This window comes from Indicator indicator, chromosome 4 (genome assembly GCF_027791375.1).
Source record: "Indicator indicator isolate 239-I01 chromosome 4, UM_Iind_1.1, whole genome shotgun sequence".
Lineage (NCBI taxonomy): Eukaryota > Metazoa > Chordata > Aves > Piciformes > Indicatoridae > Indicator > Indicator indicator.
The window spans coordinates 22,844,748-22,864,310 of record NC_072013.1 but is presented as its reverse complement, the minus strand read 5'-3'; the positions used below and the strand labels follow the sequence as shown (position 1 = coordinate 22,864,310).

Genomic DNA, 19,563 nt, shown 5'->3' with positions numbered 1-19,563 from the left:
AGCTTCAGCAACAGTATTAAAAGCAGACAGGGAACAGCCTATGGAAAGACAATTTGCCATCGCACATATTTGCACAAGGCATCAGATCAGTAAACAAGGAAGCAAAAAACCCACAGCTGGGCAGTAAAGCATAAAGATACAGTATAATACTCACTGACCTTTCTATTAATCTATGAATGCAAATTTAAAACACATTTACATGGAATCTATACATATATAAATATAGAGTTATGGCCTAATGAATTTTATATTTGCTACAGAATAGCCCAGATCCTGTCTGAATGGCAAAGAACATCCCCTGCACTGAACAGCATGGTTACTATTTTCCATGTGTAAGCGACATCAAGAAATATGGAGAAATGAATGTGTGTTCACACTAGATTAGGGCAGCATATTAATTGTTTTTCCTTCCAAGTATCAGTTTCATGATAGTCTTGATAGTACTTGCCAAATGTAACAGGAGTAAAATAGAGAAATACCATGTATAAAAAAAAATTTATTTTTTTCATTACAAATATTTACACATAGTTTTGCTTTGTTTAGGTACAGTCATAACTGTAAGCTCAAAAATCAAGTTTAGATATCAGGATTTCAAGAACACAGTTTTATTGATTGCAAAATTAGCTTAAAGTTAACTGACACAGTCTTCTCTGGAACTCTGAGATGGTATTTTACAATATGTTGATCTGGTAACAGCCAACCATTTCCAAAACAAGTAGTCCCACCTGCCCTGTCATCCTCCCTCTTCTTGATCATAGAAGCTGTTTTGCCTTGAACTACAATATTGCTTTTCTAATCCTTTGCTTTCTAATCCTTCAGTGACCAGGTCAGGGAGCTAAACTAGTGAAAACTAGTTTAAACTAATAAAAAAAAATCCTGGGAAGATCAAAAAACCATTAACTGATCTGAACATCCTCATCTGTTAAATAGTGTGTCCTCACCAGCTTTTGGTGAGAATGAGAAGAAACGGCCCCAAGTTGTGCCAGGGAGGTTTAGATTAGATATCAGAAAAAATGTCTTCACTTGAAAGTGCTGCAAGCACTCAAACAGGCTATCCAGGGAAGTGGGGAAATCTCCACCCCTGGAGGTATTTAAAATATGTGTAGATGTAGTGGTGCGTTGGGACATGGTTTAGTAGTGGACTTGTCTGTGCTAGGTTAACGGTTGGACTTGATCTTACAGGTCTTTTCCAACCTGAATGATTTTATGATAAAACCTGGTTTAAGAAAGTTGCATTGAAAAGCTACATAAAAACAGCAATAGTTTTCTTAAGTTTAGCTATTTACATCAGGGGGTGGGGGGCTAGAGCAGAACCAGAAGGCTGATATCAAAGGGGCAGAAATTTGTCACCAGGACTGAGGGAGAGTGGAAGACTACTACTTTGCTCAGCAGCTAACCACAAGACCAGCATACACTCAGAGGTCATAAAAGACACCAGTTTCTCCTGCTTACAACACGTCACAGCAAAATTTGACATTGCACAGCATGGTTTATTTCCTATGCCTTTGACAGACTAACAGGAGACATCTTCTAAAGTAACTCTGCTTGTTATTGCCAGATTTTGATTTCTCCAGCCCAATCACATGTTGCAAGAAGTGATGGCAAGACTGGGTGAAATATTGCACTCACACAAGCTTCTTTATGCGCAGACAAAGTACGAATAATCCTAGCAGTATGATAGTTGTAGAAAAACACTTTACCATCTGAACTTCCTGTCACCAAAAGTGTTCCATCTGGAGAAAATTCACAGCCCACTGCAAAGCCTTCCACCTGTGAAAATCAATATCAGTGTAACTGCTGATGCTGATTAGAAAAGTTCATTGTGATATACTGAAAATTGAAATAGTACCAAAAAAAATTGTGTCTTTAAATAAATATACACTAAGGATTTCTCCAGGCGTTTATTAAGACATAGCTATAACACAAAATTATTTAATCAAGCTATTAAGTATGCATAAAGTCTTCTAATAACTATTTTCTTCAGAGTACATATAATTCAAAATAGATTGCCACACAGGAAGGTAAATGAAGCCAATTAATATCTATCACTGATTTATAATCAAACACTATTATCAGACATATTAAAAAGCACAGGTACTTTGCTATCTCTTTTCCTTCTAGACTTGGATACTAAGTTCCTAGTGAAGAAGCATACCTTATGTCCTTCATATCTTTTCTTTTTGTTGATCCGGTAAGGTCGCTGGGCAGAAAACAAAGCCATGTAGTTCCCATTTGTCTGGGCAACAAACACAGATTCTTTTGGGTGCAGGGTCAGGCTTGGGCATGTGTAACGCTCCTGAAAACAAATTTAAAGAATTTTTTTTTCATAAACCAAAACCTTGTTCAAATGATTCAGGTTATCTTTTGACAATTAGGCAGTGTGCTGGATCAGAGCATGCTCCATAGCAGAGTACTGCATGCTGCTGGGAAGTAACTGGGTTTTTAACAGTAAGGGATTAGAAAGAGGATTTTAATCAACACTAGCACTGTGCTGTTATGCTGAGTTTACTGTAATAATGGGTTATTCTAGAACTCTTAACTATTCATTTGTTAATGCAGGCAAGCAATACATCAAGATCCTTCTGGCATCTAATCTATTCAGAGAGTTCAGGGGTTCTCTCACAAAATCATCACCAAGTTTTGTTTATTCACAGTGCAGAAAAGAGGGAAAACAGCCCATTTTGGAGATGTGGTAGTCATGAGGATGTAGGCTGTGGGGGAAGGTATAAAGAGTAAAGTTATTTGCTTCATTTTCACTCCTTGATACAGAATTTGTCTGCTCTGTACTCTATATATTCAAAGGTTTTTTGTTGTTCTTTTGAGGGTTTTGTTTGGTTGGTTTTTGTTTGTTTGTGATTTGTGTGTGTGTGTGTTTTGGCTGGTTGGTTGTTTTGGTTTGCTGTTGTTTTGTTTTGGTTTTTTTTCCCTATTGCTTATCCAAGATGTTAATAAATCCAATAGAGGGCAAAGATATAACTGTGGAAATTAAACATGAAACAATCCCATTACATCACCAACCACATGTCCCTGTCAGTTTAGAATGGTTCATTTCATGCAAAAGTATCTATATACAACCCAATCATCTTATATTACATAGGATATAGACCTGAGTGTTCAAATAAGACCCATGGAGTTGGAATTATCTATTAACTGCCTTGGTAATCTCCTTTGAGGCTATAAGCCTTTCTAGACAATTTAGTCCATTAAATATCTTGCCTGTATAGATTACTGAGAGAAATACTGTACCTGTACTGATAAAAGTAAATTTTGCTCTGTGATTATGCTGTACTAGATATCTATATGCATGTGTCAGGTTGCTATTACTATGCAAATATTAAACTCCATTTGTCAATAGCCTTCATTGCAGCTGATGAAAAATGTATGAAAGTATGGGAAAAAGAAACCTTGCACTATAGCAAATACTGCCATGCACCACTGGCAAGCTCAGAATGACACTGCAGTGGCCTTGCCTAAATATAGCTTTAGATGTCAGTGAATGAGCACAGAAATGTACATAGAAAACCTATCAGTCTTCAAGGCAACTTTTTTTTTTTTTAACAACACTGACAAGCATGAAATACTAAATCATGACCCACACAATATTAGTTGTTAAATCTTACATGAAAAATTTGATTGGAGATTTTTGCAGCACTTTGGAAGTCCCATGCAATAACAGTACGATCAGCTGAGTCCCGGCTTACTGCATCTGTGCTTGTAAGAAATTCTCTTCCTTCAGCAAGAAAGAGTATATCCAGTGTCTGTTGTACTGCAGCTTTGTACACTCTTAACACCTAGGGGATAAAAAAATTTGTTATTTGCTGACAGATTAGTATTAATAACTACCTCCAAAAGAATTACATATTTGTGAAAAAGTAATTTTTAAATGTTAAAGTACTAGTGTATTAAATAGCCAACTTGTGTACGTAAGGAGTTCACGCACAGCAAAATTAAATGAGATAAAAGAAAGCATCCGTTTGTACAATTTATATGTTATATTTATATATACATAAATTTTGTTATCAATTCCCAAGGAATTAGAGCTAGATCCAGAAAGAGCATTAGACAACACAGTGTTGTGAAGCTGGGTCTACACAAACTCACTTCTCTTTTCTGAATGCCTCTAGATTCCCTAGAGGAGGCAAAGGGATCTTTGTCAGCAGGCTGGCCAAACTGATGAGGCAGGCTTTAAACTGAAGGAAGGTGAGGTCCAAAGAAGCAACACTACACCATTGCAACCAATTGGGGAACAAGCCAGGCCAACCAGAGCAGTGACAAATGTTCCTTAGCTGCCTCCCATGACAAGAACCAGAAGACAGCCACCTCAAGTGTACATATACTAATGCACATAGCCTGGGGAGTGAACAGGACGAACTGAAAACCAATCAGAAAGTTACAGTATCATAGGAGTAACTGGAACATGGTGGGATAATTCACAAACCTAGATGGTCACAAACCATGGATGGCCTTCGGCTGTTTCACAAAGACAGCCAGGGAAGAAGAGGAGGAGTAGTAATGTTCTATACTAAGGAGAACCTTGAATGTATAGAAATTAACTACAGCAATCTTGGAAGCCTTATGTAATGCCTCTGGGTCCAGATCAGAGGGCTGGTCTCCGAGGGGGATCTTACAGTAAGCATCTGCTACCAACCTTCAAACCAAGATAAGGAAAATAAAACGTTTGGGTCACTTACATAAGTTTTGGGTCAAAGGAACCTGATTCTTTTGAGTGACTTCAACTACCCAGACATTTGTTGGATGAGCAATAGGGCAACTCACATGTCACCCATCAGCCATTAGAATAATCTCCCCAGGGGAGAAGTGGATTTCCAAACACTGCACGCTTAAGATTTGGCTGGATAGGGTGCTCGGCCATCTTGTCTCAATCATGCTTTTGTCATGAAAGGTTGAACAGACAAACTTTGCGTTCCCTTCTAACCTGGTATTCTGAGGTTCTATGATTGAACTCAGCATGTTCTGAGGATCTCTCCTTTTTCCTTCAAGGAAACCATAACTGCAAGTTTTTGGTCGTCTTGTTCCCAAGACTGAGCTAGTTACAGAGCCAGAGAAAGAAAAGTAATTAGGTTAGTGGGGATTTGGGACTTCTAGATATGAAAAGGACCATGTTGATCGTTCTGAACTTAATCATAAATCACTATTTTTGACTGGGCTCAAGGGTAAATAAGGTGGCTCATCCACCAGTTCCCATCATGTAATTAATGCATATGTGATGCAAAAGGAAATATCAAAGCTCCCAAATCATCTTCTCAAATTAAAAACACCAGAACTCCCAAGCCTAGATCCTCTTTCAGGAAGAAATGGGTCCTCAGCCACAATATTCTGAATATTTGAACAGTTTGTGAGTTGGATATTAAAAAGTAAGAGACACTGAACTATTCTAAGGAATATATGAACAATTTTACTTCTTTTCCACCTTTCTTCATGAAATTCTGAATCTATGTTATCTACTTTGAATTTTGCAAATCAATAGTTTTGCTTTCTTTTTCCTTGATTTGCCTCCAGTGAGAGGAAACTTCAATGCAAGTGGCCAGATCAAAGCAATCCATCTCTCTGAATATAGTGATCCTTAAAACTAGGACACTGGAAGACTCCTAGTTATTAATAACTAAATCTCTGTCTCTCCAAGATAGCTAAAACATAGCAGCCTGCACTTCCAACAGAGTGTTCAGAGGTTAGCCCATCTTCCAAACAGCACTAGATAAAAAAAAAACAGAGCAGAGAGAGTGAAGTGTTAGACTGAAACAGTTCCCAACTTTATGAGGCATGTCAGTGCCAACTTAACACAGCATGTGACTACTGACTTCAGTGTCCAGATCTTTTACAGACACTGTAAGCATATACTTTTTTTTTTTTAAATAATGTTCAGGTGTCACAGTGAAATATCCTGAATTATAGGTCTGGTTTATACTTTAATGAATAAAAGAAACATAACTTCAAACGTCAAACACAACACAAGAACTTTTTGATTTCTTCCTTCAAGCTGAAAAAGATCTCTGGCTGGAAATGTTCAGAACTAGCTGATCCTACTCTAGGGCAGCAATACACTAGATGATTTCCTAAAGTCCCTTCCAGCTCTGCTTCCTGTGATCTCAGCATGTGGAAGGATGGCATCAGCAGCTGCTCCAACTGCTTTTCACAGGCTCTGCGAAATGTATGGTTCAGAAACGTGGTATTTTGCATTTAGTGAAGAGCTTTAGTTATGCAAGCCCCCTACACACCCTGTAATAACATCAACAAGATGTAAACCTGCAGACTCAAAAAACTAGTACACTTTTCAGCAATTTCCCTGCATTTTTAAGATAGTGAATACAAAAATGTCTTACTTGCTGTTGTCAGATTTTTCAGTGTAGGAATCTGCATAACATACAAAGCAATTAAAATTTGTAAAGCAAACAGTGATATTTGCATATTTATAGCCTCTGCTTTCTCCACGAAGAAATCAGCATGCATAGCTATTTCTTCACAGAGATGTAAAAGGAAGTCCATAGTTCATTAGTAAAGTAGAAAATTAAGCTATATTGTAGGAGTAAATATTAAAAAATAATTAGTTAAAACAAAGCAAACAAAACAAAACCCCAACCAAACACATACACACAAAAAGCCCCCAAACACCGAACAAATAAGCTAACAAAAAAAAAAAAAAGGAAAACAAACCACAAAATATAACTGACTGGAACGAGAAATGGCATTCAGCATGGAGCAGCAGAAAGGTGTAGAAACAGAGAGGCAGACCCAAAAAAAAAAAAAAAAAAAGCCAGTCAGTGATGGAAAATGAAGAACTATATAGACTGGTAAATTATAAGTCCCAAACAGTGATTCACAGTGGTGATTCCTAAATATTTTCTTATTGTAAAGATTAAAATCTCAGACATCCTGTTTGGGTTTTCATCTCCTAAAAAACCCTCATGAAATGTATGTAAATATAAATCACCCACTAAACAACCCTTGTAAAATGTATATATCTATAAATATGCTGTGTCCAGTACTGTTAAGGTGCTAGAGTTTAGTTTTGGGACTTATTTTTAACTGAGTTTTTTGAGCAGTCATCTCTCAGTAAGGGAAAAAAAGAATTATGAAGCTGGCACTGAATCACTGTTGGGCTCTTAAATAAATTGGTACTATCCGTAGCTTGCTTGTCTGTTATTTAATAGGATATTAAGCAAACTACCAGTGTATCTCAGCTCTGTAACAGGAAATTGTCTTTGTAAAAGTTAGTACAAAAGACCATCTTTTTCTATATGTTTAACACATACCTCGGAAAAATGATACTGTTGAATCTTTAAACCATATAGTAAGAACTGACTTAGAGAACAATAAATTAAGACTTAGAACAGCAGCTGGAAGCTTGGCATGTGTAGTATTCCAAATTCTCCCATAAAGACAGCTTTCAAAAAGAGCTAATTACAACACCCTTGCTCAGAAAAGTACTCATAATTAAATCTGCTTTGTTCTACCTTAGACAATTAATTCATGACATGCCTGAGGAACTTGCTTGAGGAAAGCACTGGTTTCCTTACCCTACTGGCTTTAGCTTGTTAATAACAAGTTTTGCTCTTTTTCTATTTGCAGTTTTATCACCCATAAGCATTGGAAAACCACAGTCCACTTCTTCAATCTAAGAATTTTCTGGACATCAGAGAAATAATTTCAATGGAAGGCCTAATAGTTTATGGCGTCAACACAACCCAACATCATAATAAAGATTCTTCACTGAGGCAGGAATTCTTGGCTGCAGGCATTTGACAAGAAAGGCAATTTAAAGAAATTAAATCAGTTTCGAACAGATGCTTACGGCTCTGGTGAGTTGAAGAGCATGCTGTGATGCTGAAATCAAGGTATATGTTTCAGATGGGTGTTCTGCAATACCTTCTCTGCATAAAGCAAATGCAATGCCTGGTATTTTATTTGTCAAAGAAGCTCAAAGCCTCCACACAAGCAATTCAGAAGCTGCTGCTCACCCCAACTCTCTGCTGGTCACCTGTAACTTACGTGCACTGTACTTTCCTAAAATCCCCTCAAGTTTTTTGCAAGCGATGAGAAAGAAATGTGCTTTTATAGTTACTGTCCTGAGCATCAGGCAATGATCAGGCCTCAAAATAAATTTAATAGGACTACAAGCAATCTGGATGGCCAAGGAAAATACTATTAATCAGTAAGTGCCACGGTTACTAAACTGTAAAAATGGTCAACTTTTTCCTTCCACTTCTTGTCCTACCTTTCTAGATTGAGCACTTTGGCATGAAACTGCCTCTTCCTACTGGCAGGTTGGGTAATTAATGCAGCAGTGGACTGATTTACATTTCCTCTGTGAAACAGTACTACACCATTACTAATAACAAAAAGTGCATTTTAACTTAAAAGCAAGCTTATTTTGTACAAAATAGAAATTTTTTTTAATCTACTGCAGTGCAAGCCCTTCATCCTGATCTATTCTAGACAGTAAGGTGTTGAGGCAGATGCCAACTATTTGCTTTTTAGTTACATGTTCACAACATCACAACAACATGACAAATCCAATTTATGTCACTGATCATCTGAAATGTATAATGACAATTTTAATCAAAACATGACAAGATCATGGACAAGAAGATCAAGCCTGCTATAGACTTCTGATTTTTAAAAGACTTTTAACGTAAGACCACTGTATTTCTCTTTATGTAATGGAAAAATTATTTTGCTTTACTATTTAACTTTTTTTCTGTTTGTAAGTGCTCTGTTTTCAGACAAAGGTCAAAATTATCAAGGGGTTTTCAGAAAATTAAATGAAAAGGGAGAAAGATTAAAGTGAAAAAGTGATTGAGCTTAATCTAGTATCGATCTGTAAGAGTTTAGGTATGAATTATGAGCACTTTTTTTTTTAAGTCACTTTTGGATTGCTTGAGAAGGCAGAAGAATCTTGTGATGGAAAGCATCAAGCATTTATTGGGGAAAAATTAATTCTAGAAGATGTTTTACTGAAAATTATCTATCCATCTCAAATAAGGTAATAATTGAAACAGGAAACAGACAAGGAACGTCTGAGATACAGAATAGCTTTTCTTCTATTATAAGAATTTAGATTCAAAACTAGCAGAAGGAAGCTTCAAAACACACAGAAAAAGATGTTTTTTCACACAACACATATTTAAGTCTAATTCCTTGCTACAGGATGTTGCAGATGTGAAAAAAATGTAAAGAACAGACTGTTTCACAGTGTGAAAACTCAAAGAGTGCCATGAAAGACAAAGACACCATCTGTGATGCAGAAAGTCCCTAAAGTACAAGTTAGAAAAGCCCAGGTAACTATTATGCTGGGTATTGTGATATTTTGCTCTACTTCCATATTATTCTTTTTAAAAGCTCACTGGTCACCGCTGAGACTGTAAAATTTCTCTAGAAAGAGGCTTAATTAAACTGAAACAGTTATTCTGTGACAGCTCACTCAAACACTTGTGCTCTAGAGGAGACTGTTTTTTCCTGGCCCATTTCAGGACCAGTTGCTCTCCAGCAGCAGTTGCTCCAAGAGAGATTGTATGCACAGCCAAGCCTACCATTCTGATCTGCAATACCACTGTATGAGACTCCCAAATAAACACAGCAAGACTGCTCATGTATGTGATATAGGCACATAAAATGTGCTTTCACACTCAGAAAGGACCCCTGAATGTTATAATTTAAAACCAAATGCCATTATTCAAATAGAAATGTATCTCCACCATATAACTTTGATCTTTTTGTCCATAGATTCAGTAAGGATTTGACAAACTATGAGAAAAATAATTTCAGTTTCCTAAAGCATGAAATAAATCTTCTTAGTTTAATTACATTGTTCTTCCTAATGGCACCAGTACATGACAATGTATTGGCTGTTTCTATAGAAACCAGAAGTGCAAGTAGCTCCACAAATTTCTACAGCTTTTTTTTTTCATATTTATGTGCTATCCAGAGACAAATTCATTAGGCATCCTAAATACATGCTACTTAAAATGACTGCATCTCATCCAACAGAAATTGCAATATAATGTTTCCAAGGAAACAAATGCACTGCACTTACACTCTGTATTTATTAATATTTTTTAACTGCACTCTAATGACTTTGGCTTATTTCTTTATAAAATCAAATATGGAGAAATAGCTGAAAAACATTAACAGCATCTCTTTATTTTTTTTATTTTTAAGCATAAAGCTATGGATGATAATTACAAAGTTGCAGACAAACAATGTTCAAACCAGAGTAAGAAACCAAGATGGGGCAAAAAACAAAACCAAAACAACACACCAACCCTTCTTTGGCCTCTGTTAATAATAAAAATTTGGTAATACATTTGTAGACTAATGTTAAAAGCTCAAAATAACTGCTTCTACCATTTTTCTAGTTAATTTGTTCTATAGCTCATAAGATCTCAATTTAAAAAAAAGTTTAAATGTTCAAATCTAAGTTTTCCTTAAATTTGCTTATTGCTCCAACAGATTGACTTTCTAGTAATTTGTATTCTTTTTTTTTTTTTTTTGAAACCTTCCTTATGTCCTGATAAAAATTTATTATTAATCCCAAAAGTCTGGAACTTTGTATTCTTCCCATTTCTAGTAAGTCGTTGTTACTTTTTCTGCATGATATTCTACTCCCTGTGTGTTTGCTTTTTATAACTGACTGTGCCAACACACTACTTTCTGTAACTCACATTTTTCAAAATTTGGAGCCATGATCTTTCGAAGCACTTCACTAAATTCCTCCCAGCTTCTTTTCTCGCGATCTCCCCTTTAGCTAGTTTATCCATTTTACAACACCTAGGCTAGTCGCTGCCTTCTCCAGCTTCTCTAATTGCTCTGTCCATGTCCAAATTCATAGAGTGACATCAAATAAGCTTCACATAATCAACTTTTGCTTATCTCCTATTTAAAATATAGTTTCACTTATTCCTATAGCTGAAACTAATCTTTCCTTTGAAGTCTGTTCTGTGGCTGTGTCAGGTCATTCTACTGGATCTTCACTGCCTGATGCCCTTCTTCTATTACTTGTTTAACAGAGGCAGTGGATTCCCATTTATAGAGGCCTAAAAGCTTCAAATATTGCTTAAAGATTGGAGCTTTGTCGCCTTCCTCTTCTTCCCTTTCTAAAATAGTGCATGATCTTTTGTCAGATTTCACTGTTCTGACAACTATAGCAGATAGCCCTTGCCAAAGTTCCAACAGGTCTCAGAGGTTTATGAAACAGAACACATGAACATCACAGAATCAATAAACAAGACATAAAAAAAAAAACCAACATACATCCAGCAGCTGAATGCATTCTTCCTCTATTTTTAGCAAAGTCCCAAAAAATGTTAGTGATCTCCCCACCTTTACAATGCCTTGAAATTCTATATTCATGATAATAAGATCCTGGATGCTTAAATATGTTATGGAATCATAGAACCATAGAATAATAGAATTGTTAGGGTTGGAACGGACCTCAAGGATCATCTAGTTCCAACCCCCCTGCCATGAACAGGGACACCTCACACTAGAACAGGTTGCTCAGACCACATCCAGCTGGGCCTTATGTTTCAAAGTATAATATAAATAAAAGGTAAGATATGCAAAACTCAGAAACGACTATGCAGACATAGAAAATTTAAATTAATACATTCAGATGCAAGTTCTTGAGCACTGTATGTCCTTTCAATAGTTTTAACAGTATCCCTGTTTTACACTATGCAAACCTCGCTGATGTTTAGATCAGTGTTATCAATTCACTTTGGCAATTCACTAACAATATAAGGAACTTTAACTCCTTTAAAAGTAACACCAGTACATGGCAGTTACATTTGTAGTCTTGATCTGATATTACAACTACATAAGCTTAGAAAAACAAAATGGAAAAAAAAAAACAACAGCTTGTGTTCTTTGCTGAACACAAAGTGTCTTTATTGCTGAGCTAAAGGGTACATGTCTCGACCCTTTGTTCCCTTTGATATTTCAAGGAATATTAACATTTCAGGTAAAATAAGTGGTAGGAATATATGTATTATCTCCTGTCTAAAGAGCTAAGGTAGATCAGCAAAACTGGAGAGTGACTGTGTAATTCAACTTGTGTTGGACATCTTAGGAAATTCTTCCACAGCTCAGAGAAAGGTCATACTTCTAAATTACATAACTACTTTGAGGTATTGGTGTTTCTACACAATTTTCTTCAAAGGCATTTTACAGGGTTTTTCTACGTTCAGCTCTAAGGTTGAAAGATCACGAGGGCTGTTCAATGTGATACTCTCTCCTTGGTCAACACTGCAGATTTTTCTTTTAGTCACAGCAAGTCACATCCAAGTTTTCTGATATTTTCAAAAGTCTCTATAAACATTCTCCAAATGTTTCATAATTTAATCAGTCTGTTATATGGCAATATAAGGTCTCCAGAATAATCTCTTTGCCAGAGAGATAAAATTGGGTTTAATACAGAAAGTAATACCACTGTAATAAATCTCTACATGCTACTCAGCTCTCCGTTTTTTAAGACTTTTGAGATGCCTGTATACTTTACATTTCACTGAGCAGTTAACAAGCCGTTTCACCCATTCACTTCTCTGAAGTATATTGCCTAGCTTTATCCTGAAGATTTTAACTCCCTTATCATTCTTTTGTTCTTTATCTTGCTCATTGCTACATTTGAGATTGTTTTGCCTAATCGATTACTCAAGAGAACAGGGATAGCCAAAGAAACACCTCTCAACATTCTTCCTTTTTTAATATATCTGCCTTTCTGATTAATAGCCTACTGTACATTTCTCAATGTTTTAGTAGCTGAAAGGCTGCCTCAAACCTGTCTTCATAAATTTTCTCGGGGACCTAGAAATCCAATTTTTATATCCTATTCAATATCTTAATATATAGTAGTAATTTTTGCTCATAAAGCTATGCTCCTATTAAAAATTGGTTGCTCATCAAAATCAAAGTGAGATTTCAGAACTACTAATTTGGAAAAATACCTCTATCAGCTATTTTTCATTTTCCATCAGGCAGAAGGCACCAATGTGGCACACTGGCATAAAGCTGCCCATTTTAACCACTGCATATATGTGCAACTGGACAATGTTTTTGTTATTCCATCTCTGTGATGCCTAATGTTTTGCTCTGAATTTACACCAAAAATTCCCTCCATTATACAATTATCATTTTGCCTCATAGTTAAGTTTAAGATGTGCAAGTGAAGAGCCTGTTAAAACACAGGAGTACATCATAAAGAATAACCTCTAAAATTGAATTACCAGCAAACACTGAAATTTAGTTTTCAACGTTCAGTTAGTAACAAGATTCAAGTTCTTGATTTAGAGTGCTCACACTATTGACAAAATATACTGCACAGCCTGAAAAGGCTATTGGGAGCATGATGATGGAAAAAAAAAAATCATGAGTTCACCCACACACCATTCCAAGATAAATGAGAGGTCAGCACACTTGAAAGCACAGGCAAAACAGGAAAATCTTGCAATGAATTAAGATAAAAGCACTTGAAATATAACAAGTCTGTTTGCATCAAAACTGAAAGAAAGTGGCAAGAGGCCTGAAACATCTCTTTCAGTTAAGAGCACACTGTACTTGTTAGAACAGGAAAAAAATTCAAAATACTGGCCAGGACATTTTATCCAAACTTGAATATGGCTATAACCGTGTTAAGATGAAAACATGGAAAACGTGCTGGTTTTATCTTGTGAATAAATACACTAATATAAACTGAAAGCAGGAATACCTCGAGTATCCATAGGAGTCTCCCAGACTGGGGAGAAGCAGACATGAGATACTGATGATCTTGATGATTCCTGCCTAACCAACATACTGTTCTATGGCTGAGGATTTGAAATGTAATCACATTATTTTGCACTAACCATGCACTGCTGATACCATTCTGCCAGAAGGAGCCATAAGCAGTCAAATCAGTTTGCTTTTTTTGACTTTTCTCCATTCAGCTATGACCTTCCGACATTCACTCAGTACACTCAAGTTTTAAAACCAACACAAATGCAGGTGTTTAACAATCTACACCCATCATTGGGCTACAGCTGTGCCAGATGTGGAAAAATAAATAAATCAACAAATAGAAGCTCTCTTCCCCTTTTGGGGTAAGAGAGTAAACCATGCTGCTGCTTCAGACAATCTGGCTACATGCAAAATTAGGAACAAATGAAGAAATATAGCAAAAAAGCAAAAAGGATCAATATCTGTTACCAGGCTAAACTCAAGTCTTCCCCTTTTCTAAGGTGGTTAGACACCGCTCATTATTAAAATTCATATTCCTAATGTGCTACTTAATTAGCTAGTTTTCCAACTGGTCAGGTTCTACCTTAATGTAATTGTTTCCTAATGAACAAAGCAGGTAATAGCTTCTAAAAACCTTCCAGAGAACCCAGTACAGAAATTGTACAACAGAAATAGGCTGTTTTGTTTGGATTTTTTACCAAGCTTTAAACCTTTCCTATTTTACCCACTTATTCATTTAATTTATTCTCTTGGAAAGTAAATTATATCCTTACAATAACGTGGGATGTTTCTCTTCTCTCTTCATTGGCATCAGCTTTCAAAAATAGAATTGCGCACAATCTTTAAGTGCTGGAGTGTCCTGCAGGTACAGAGACAACCTGTGTGTCCATTATTCCTCACTGATCAACAGCTCTTTAAGACAGATTCCAAGGCTGGCACTTCAGCATTGCAAAAATGGATATATAATTAGTCAGTGAGATAAAAATGCATTATTCTGCTACACTCATTTATCATCCTGGCTACAGGGTGCACAGCCATTTCAGAAATCACATAAAATGGGATCAAAGGATGTACCTGCTCCTGTCCACAGGGGACTATTTTGTGAATCTGTGTTTACGGAGGCCTGAACTACTATCAGGTTTTTCAGAGATATCAATCATCAATCTGGTTGTGGTTAAGATGAGGCTATTAATATCAGAATTTAAAACCTAAAAGGAAGGAAGTGCTTTAAGAGAAAAACACTTTTACTATATCCATTACTTGGAATAAAATACAGCTTGATGCTGAGCATTTCTCAAATCATTTGTCTTGGTGACACCATAACACCCTTCAAAGATAAAACCAGAATTCCAGGGAGAGGCAGAGATACTGACAATAAGAGAGCATCGGATTCAGGAGATGATTCAGAACTAACTTATCTAGCAGAAACATTAGCATCTTATTTAGCCCCCTAACTCTTCTCGAGGCAATGACAATTTTTTTATTGGTCTTAGGCCTTGTCATCACAGCTTCTGGTATTAGAACTGCTGAAAAAAACACCTTATTTAAATATAACCCTTGAATTGTAAATACCCACTGTAAATGAAACAGCACATCCAACCTAGGAAACACTCTAAAAGAGAAAGAGAAAAAATATTTCCATTACCTTAGAAGTCCTTATATCCCAAGCTTTAACTTCTGGGCTGAACCCTCCACAAATGAAAATATTTGACTCTGTAGGGTGGAACTTCAATGTGCTGATCCTAAATTCATTTTTGTAACTAAATACTTGCTTCCCTAAAATAAAGTGAGAAAATGAGATTAAATTTTGAGCAGAAAATAGAGTATGTTATTAACTTCAATAGTTTCAAAAATACCAAGATTGTCAAATGTGAATATTCTTACATTAACACATTTCACATATCTGGGGCTGCTTTGATTTACTGAAAATATAAGACTGAACTCACTAATTTCTGTCTATGTGAATTTGCTCTCCTGCTCATAGATCTCTGCACCACTGACTACTTCCTACTGAAAGGAGAGACCAAGTGGTTTCCCACACTAAGGAGAGAAGCTCCACTGAGGTCCCAGTTCAGTCAACTCTAATGGTTGAATGTTTCCCTACAGTCTTTCTTTCAATGGCATAAAAACCAACTAGAACAAAATGTTGTCTGCACAGAAATACCTTGTCCCAAGCTATGCTACAAATCTTGAGTTGTTTACTTATCTTTCTGTGAGAGTGAAACTTCATCTTGAAAGTAGGAAATAATTTACATACCATCCTATGAAAGCAATAGCTGTTCCTACGGATACAATGTTCCCAACAGTTAATTGTCTACACTAATCTCCACAGGATCCTGTGGTCAATCTCGATTGAAAGCAACAGAACTTAGCAAAGTTAATTTATAGGACTTTTCCACAGTCTGCTGCTTCCTTTCATCCTAACAAATTCATTAGATCAATGTACATTTGCTGAAATACAATTTTTGCAAAAGCAGAATGGACCAAAATAAATAATTCTGCCCAGTTTCACAATTTCAACTATGTATCACATATAAAGAAGTATATTATATAAAATTACTGCCTTAAGCCACAGTAAAGATACTGCAGAAGCAAAAAAAAAAAAAAAAAAGACAAAAAAAGACAAAAACCCAACAAACCAAAAAGGCTCCTTAAAATTCTATGAGGAAGGCTTCTTAAAACAGTCATTCATTTTCAGCAAGTGAGAGTTGTCTTAAATAGGCTTTCTTCAACAACTGAAAATACTTTGAGATAAACACTAGTGACATGTAAATGCTCTTACTGTTTGGTGAACAATACTGAAAATCGCTCACATAGAATTTTATTGTGCTTATTTCATGATTTGGAGCAAACTTGTTTGATTTTATTATCAGTTCCATTTTCCTCATACGCTGAATTCAACTTAGAGCCAATATGCTAAGACTTGTCAAATTACTTATTTATTCATTTTAAAGAAGGGAAGAGAGGTTTTACTTCATCACTTGCTCTTAAAGCTAGCAGGGGCAGGGAAAACAGACTGCAGGGAGGGTAAAGGTGGAGTAAATGTTGCTCTACATGAACACTGGGGCTTTTAGGAGTTTCTTTTCTTTTTTAAAATATTCTTTACTAATGCAAGATCTGAAGGGCCTCTCTGTCACAACTGAGTGAAAGACTTAATTGAGTCCATACTTTCCTTCCGCTAAAAGAGAAAAAAAATGTAAGGGCAACAGAGGTTTGCCCTACAAGTCAGAATCAGCAGTGACCATCTCTCACTGTGGGAGCTTGTGTCGGTCGATCTTCCCTGCAGCTGGTGCATAGTAGGGAATGTGGAATATCCACTCGATGCCGTGCTCTTTGGCCCAGTTTTTCACAAGATTGTTCTTGAAATGAGTTCCATTGTCTGACTCAATCCTCTCTGGAGTTCCGTGTCTCCACAGGATTTGTCTCTCCAGGCCAAGAATGATGTTACATGCAGTTGCATGAGGAACTGGATAAGTTTCCAGCCATCCAGTGCTTGCCTCTACCATAGTCAGCACATACTGCTTACCAGATCGAGAACGAGGTAGAGTGATGTAGTCAATCTGCCAGGCTTCACCATACTTGTACTTGGACCATCGGTCACCGTACCACAAGGACTTGATCCGCTTTGCCTGCTTAATAGCAGCACAAATGTCACAGTCATGGATGACTTGTGTGATAGCATCCATGGAAATGTCAATGGATCTGTCACGAGCCCATCAGTAGGTTGCATCTCTGCCTTGATGTCCTGACGAGTCATGGGCCCACCGAGCTAAGAACAGCTCACCTCGGTGTTTCCAGTCAAGATCAGGATCAGGATCAGAGTTTGTGTCCACCTGGGAAACTCTTGCAGCTAGATCTGCCTGATGGTTGTGTTATTGTTCTTCAGTAGCTTTGCTCTTAGGAATGTGAGCATCAATGTGTCTCACTTTCACTGGGATTCTCTCAATGCGAGCAGCAATGTCTTGCCACAGATCTGCAGCCCAGATAGGCTTTCCTTTCCTCTGCCAGCCATTCTTCTTCCAGTCTTTCAGCCAACCCCACAAGGCATTGGCTACCATCCACGAGTCGGTGTAGAGATAAAGCTTTGGCCATCTCTCATGTTCAGCTACGTTAAGAGCTAGCTGGACAGCTTTTACCTCTGCAAATTGACTGGATTCTCCTTCTCCATCTCTCGCTTCTGTAACTCTGCGCGTTGGACTCCACACTGCAGATTTCCATCTCCGCTTGTTCCCAACAAGACGACAGGAACCGTCTGTGAACAAAGCATATCTCTTGTCATCATCAGACAGATCACTGTAAGGAGGAGCTTCCTCAGCACGAGCTACTCTCTCCTCTGGAGGTTTAGCACAGCTTGTGCCTTCTGGCCAGTTTGTGATCACCTCCACCAAACCAGGCCTTTCGAGATTTCCCATTCGAGCTCTCTGTGTTATCAGAGCCATCCACTTAGACCAGGTAGCATCTGTTGCATGATGTGGTGAAGAACCTTTGCCTTTGAACATCCAATTCAGAACTGGCAATCTAGGAGCTAGAAGAAGTTGTGACTCAGTTCCAATCACTTCAGAAGCAGCTTTCACTCCTTCATAAGCAGCTAAAATCTCTTTCTCTGTTGGAGTGTAGTTTGCCTCTGAGCCTCTGTAGCCACGACCCCAGAAACCAAGAGGACGTCCTCGTGTCTCCCCTGGAGCTCTTTGCCATAAGCACCAGGTTGGACCATTGTCACTCGCGGCCGTGTACAGAATGTTCTTAATGTCTGGACCAGTTCGGACAGGTCCCAGACCCATCGCTTGGACTACCTCTCGCTTGATCTGGTCAAAGGCTGCTTGTTGCTCAGGACCCCATTGGAAACTGTTTCTCTTTCGAGTCACATCATAGAGAGGTTTCACAATCTGACTGTATCCAGGAATGTGCAGTCTCCAAAATCCCACTATGCCTAAGAAACGCAGAGTTTCTTTCTTGTTGATGGGATTTGCCATGGTGGAGACTCTGTTTATCACATCCATCGGGATGTGACGGCGACCGTCTTGCCACCGCACTCCCAGAAACTGGATTTCTCTGGCAGGTCCTTTCACCTTGTCTCGCTTGATAGCGAAACCAGCTTGCAAGAGAATGTCAAGGATTTTGTTACCTTTCTCGAAGACTTCTTCAGCAGTCTCACCCCAGACGATGATGTCATCGATGCTCCACACTGCAGATTTCCACCTTCGCTTGTTCTTAACCCAAAGAAACGACTTATATGCCACATATCTCACAATCTTGTCTATCATGCAGGAAATGGCCCATCTGTAGACAATCACACTGATAATAGATAAAATAGAATGACTCAGAACCCAAAACAGCTTCATTTTGCTTCCTAATCTGAGCAGGAATAAATCATACAAGCAATCGAGCCCCACGTTGGGTGCCAAAAATAAAAAGTGTGTCGGTGTGAGCTGAAATTCCCCCCCCACCAACAATAACCAGGCTAGCCCAGTCTGGAAGCAAATGAAAAGCTGTATTTACAAGCAGATGAAATGCAATGAATATGTACAAACATACAAAATTCACAACATTTACAAATATATACAATCAACAGAAAAGCACAACCGATCTCCCTTTGCTTCCCCTCAAGGGGACCCTCCCAAAGGGGGCCTCCCTCTCCCAGGAGCTTCCCCCCCAGATCCCCCTAGACAGAGAAGCAGAGTTTAGTTAGAGCAGAAAGTTGTTAACTTAGCTGCCAAGGTCAGTACATGTTATCTTCAGCCAGAAGAGAAGAAGAAACAGCAGCCAGACAGCCCAGCAACTGCCCCCACTGCCGAACGCAGAATGTGCAGAGTGCCTACTTTGTTTTGGGTAATA

The 19,563-nt window shown here is 37.7% G+C and overlaps 1 protein-coding gene across 1 annotated transcript in view; it reads right to left on the bottom strand.

Moving 5' to 3' along the window:
* Positions 1 to 1,548: 1,548 nt before the first annotated feature.
* Positions 1,549 to 19,563, bottom strand: part of WDR25 (WD repeat domain 25) — a 58,402-nt gene continuing 40,387 nt past the window's right edge. Inside the window, exons 3-6 of the mRNA XM_054400521.1 lie at positions 15,374 to 15,504; positions 3,621 to 3,791; positions 2,156 to 2,296; positions 1,549 to 1,770 (exon numbers count right to left, since the gene is read on the bottom strand). Of these exons, the coding sequence (XP_054256496.1) occupies positions 1,549 to 1,770; positions 2,156 to 2,296; positions 3,621 to 3,791; positions 15,374 to 15,504 (665 nt within the window). The remainder of the gene's footprint in view (positions 1,771 to 2,155; positions 2,297 to 3,620; positions 3,792 to 15,373; positions 15,505 to 19,563) is intronic.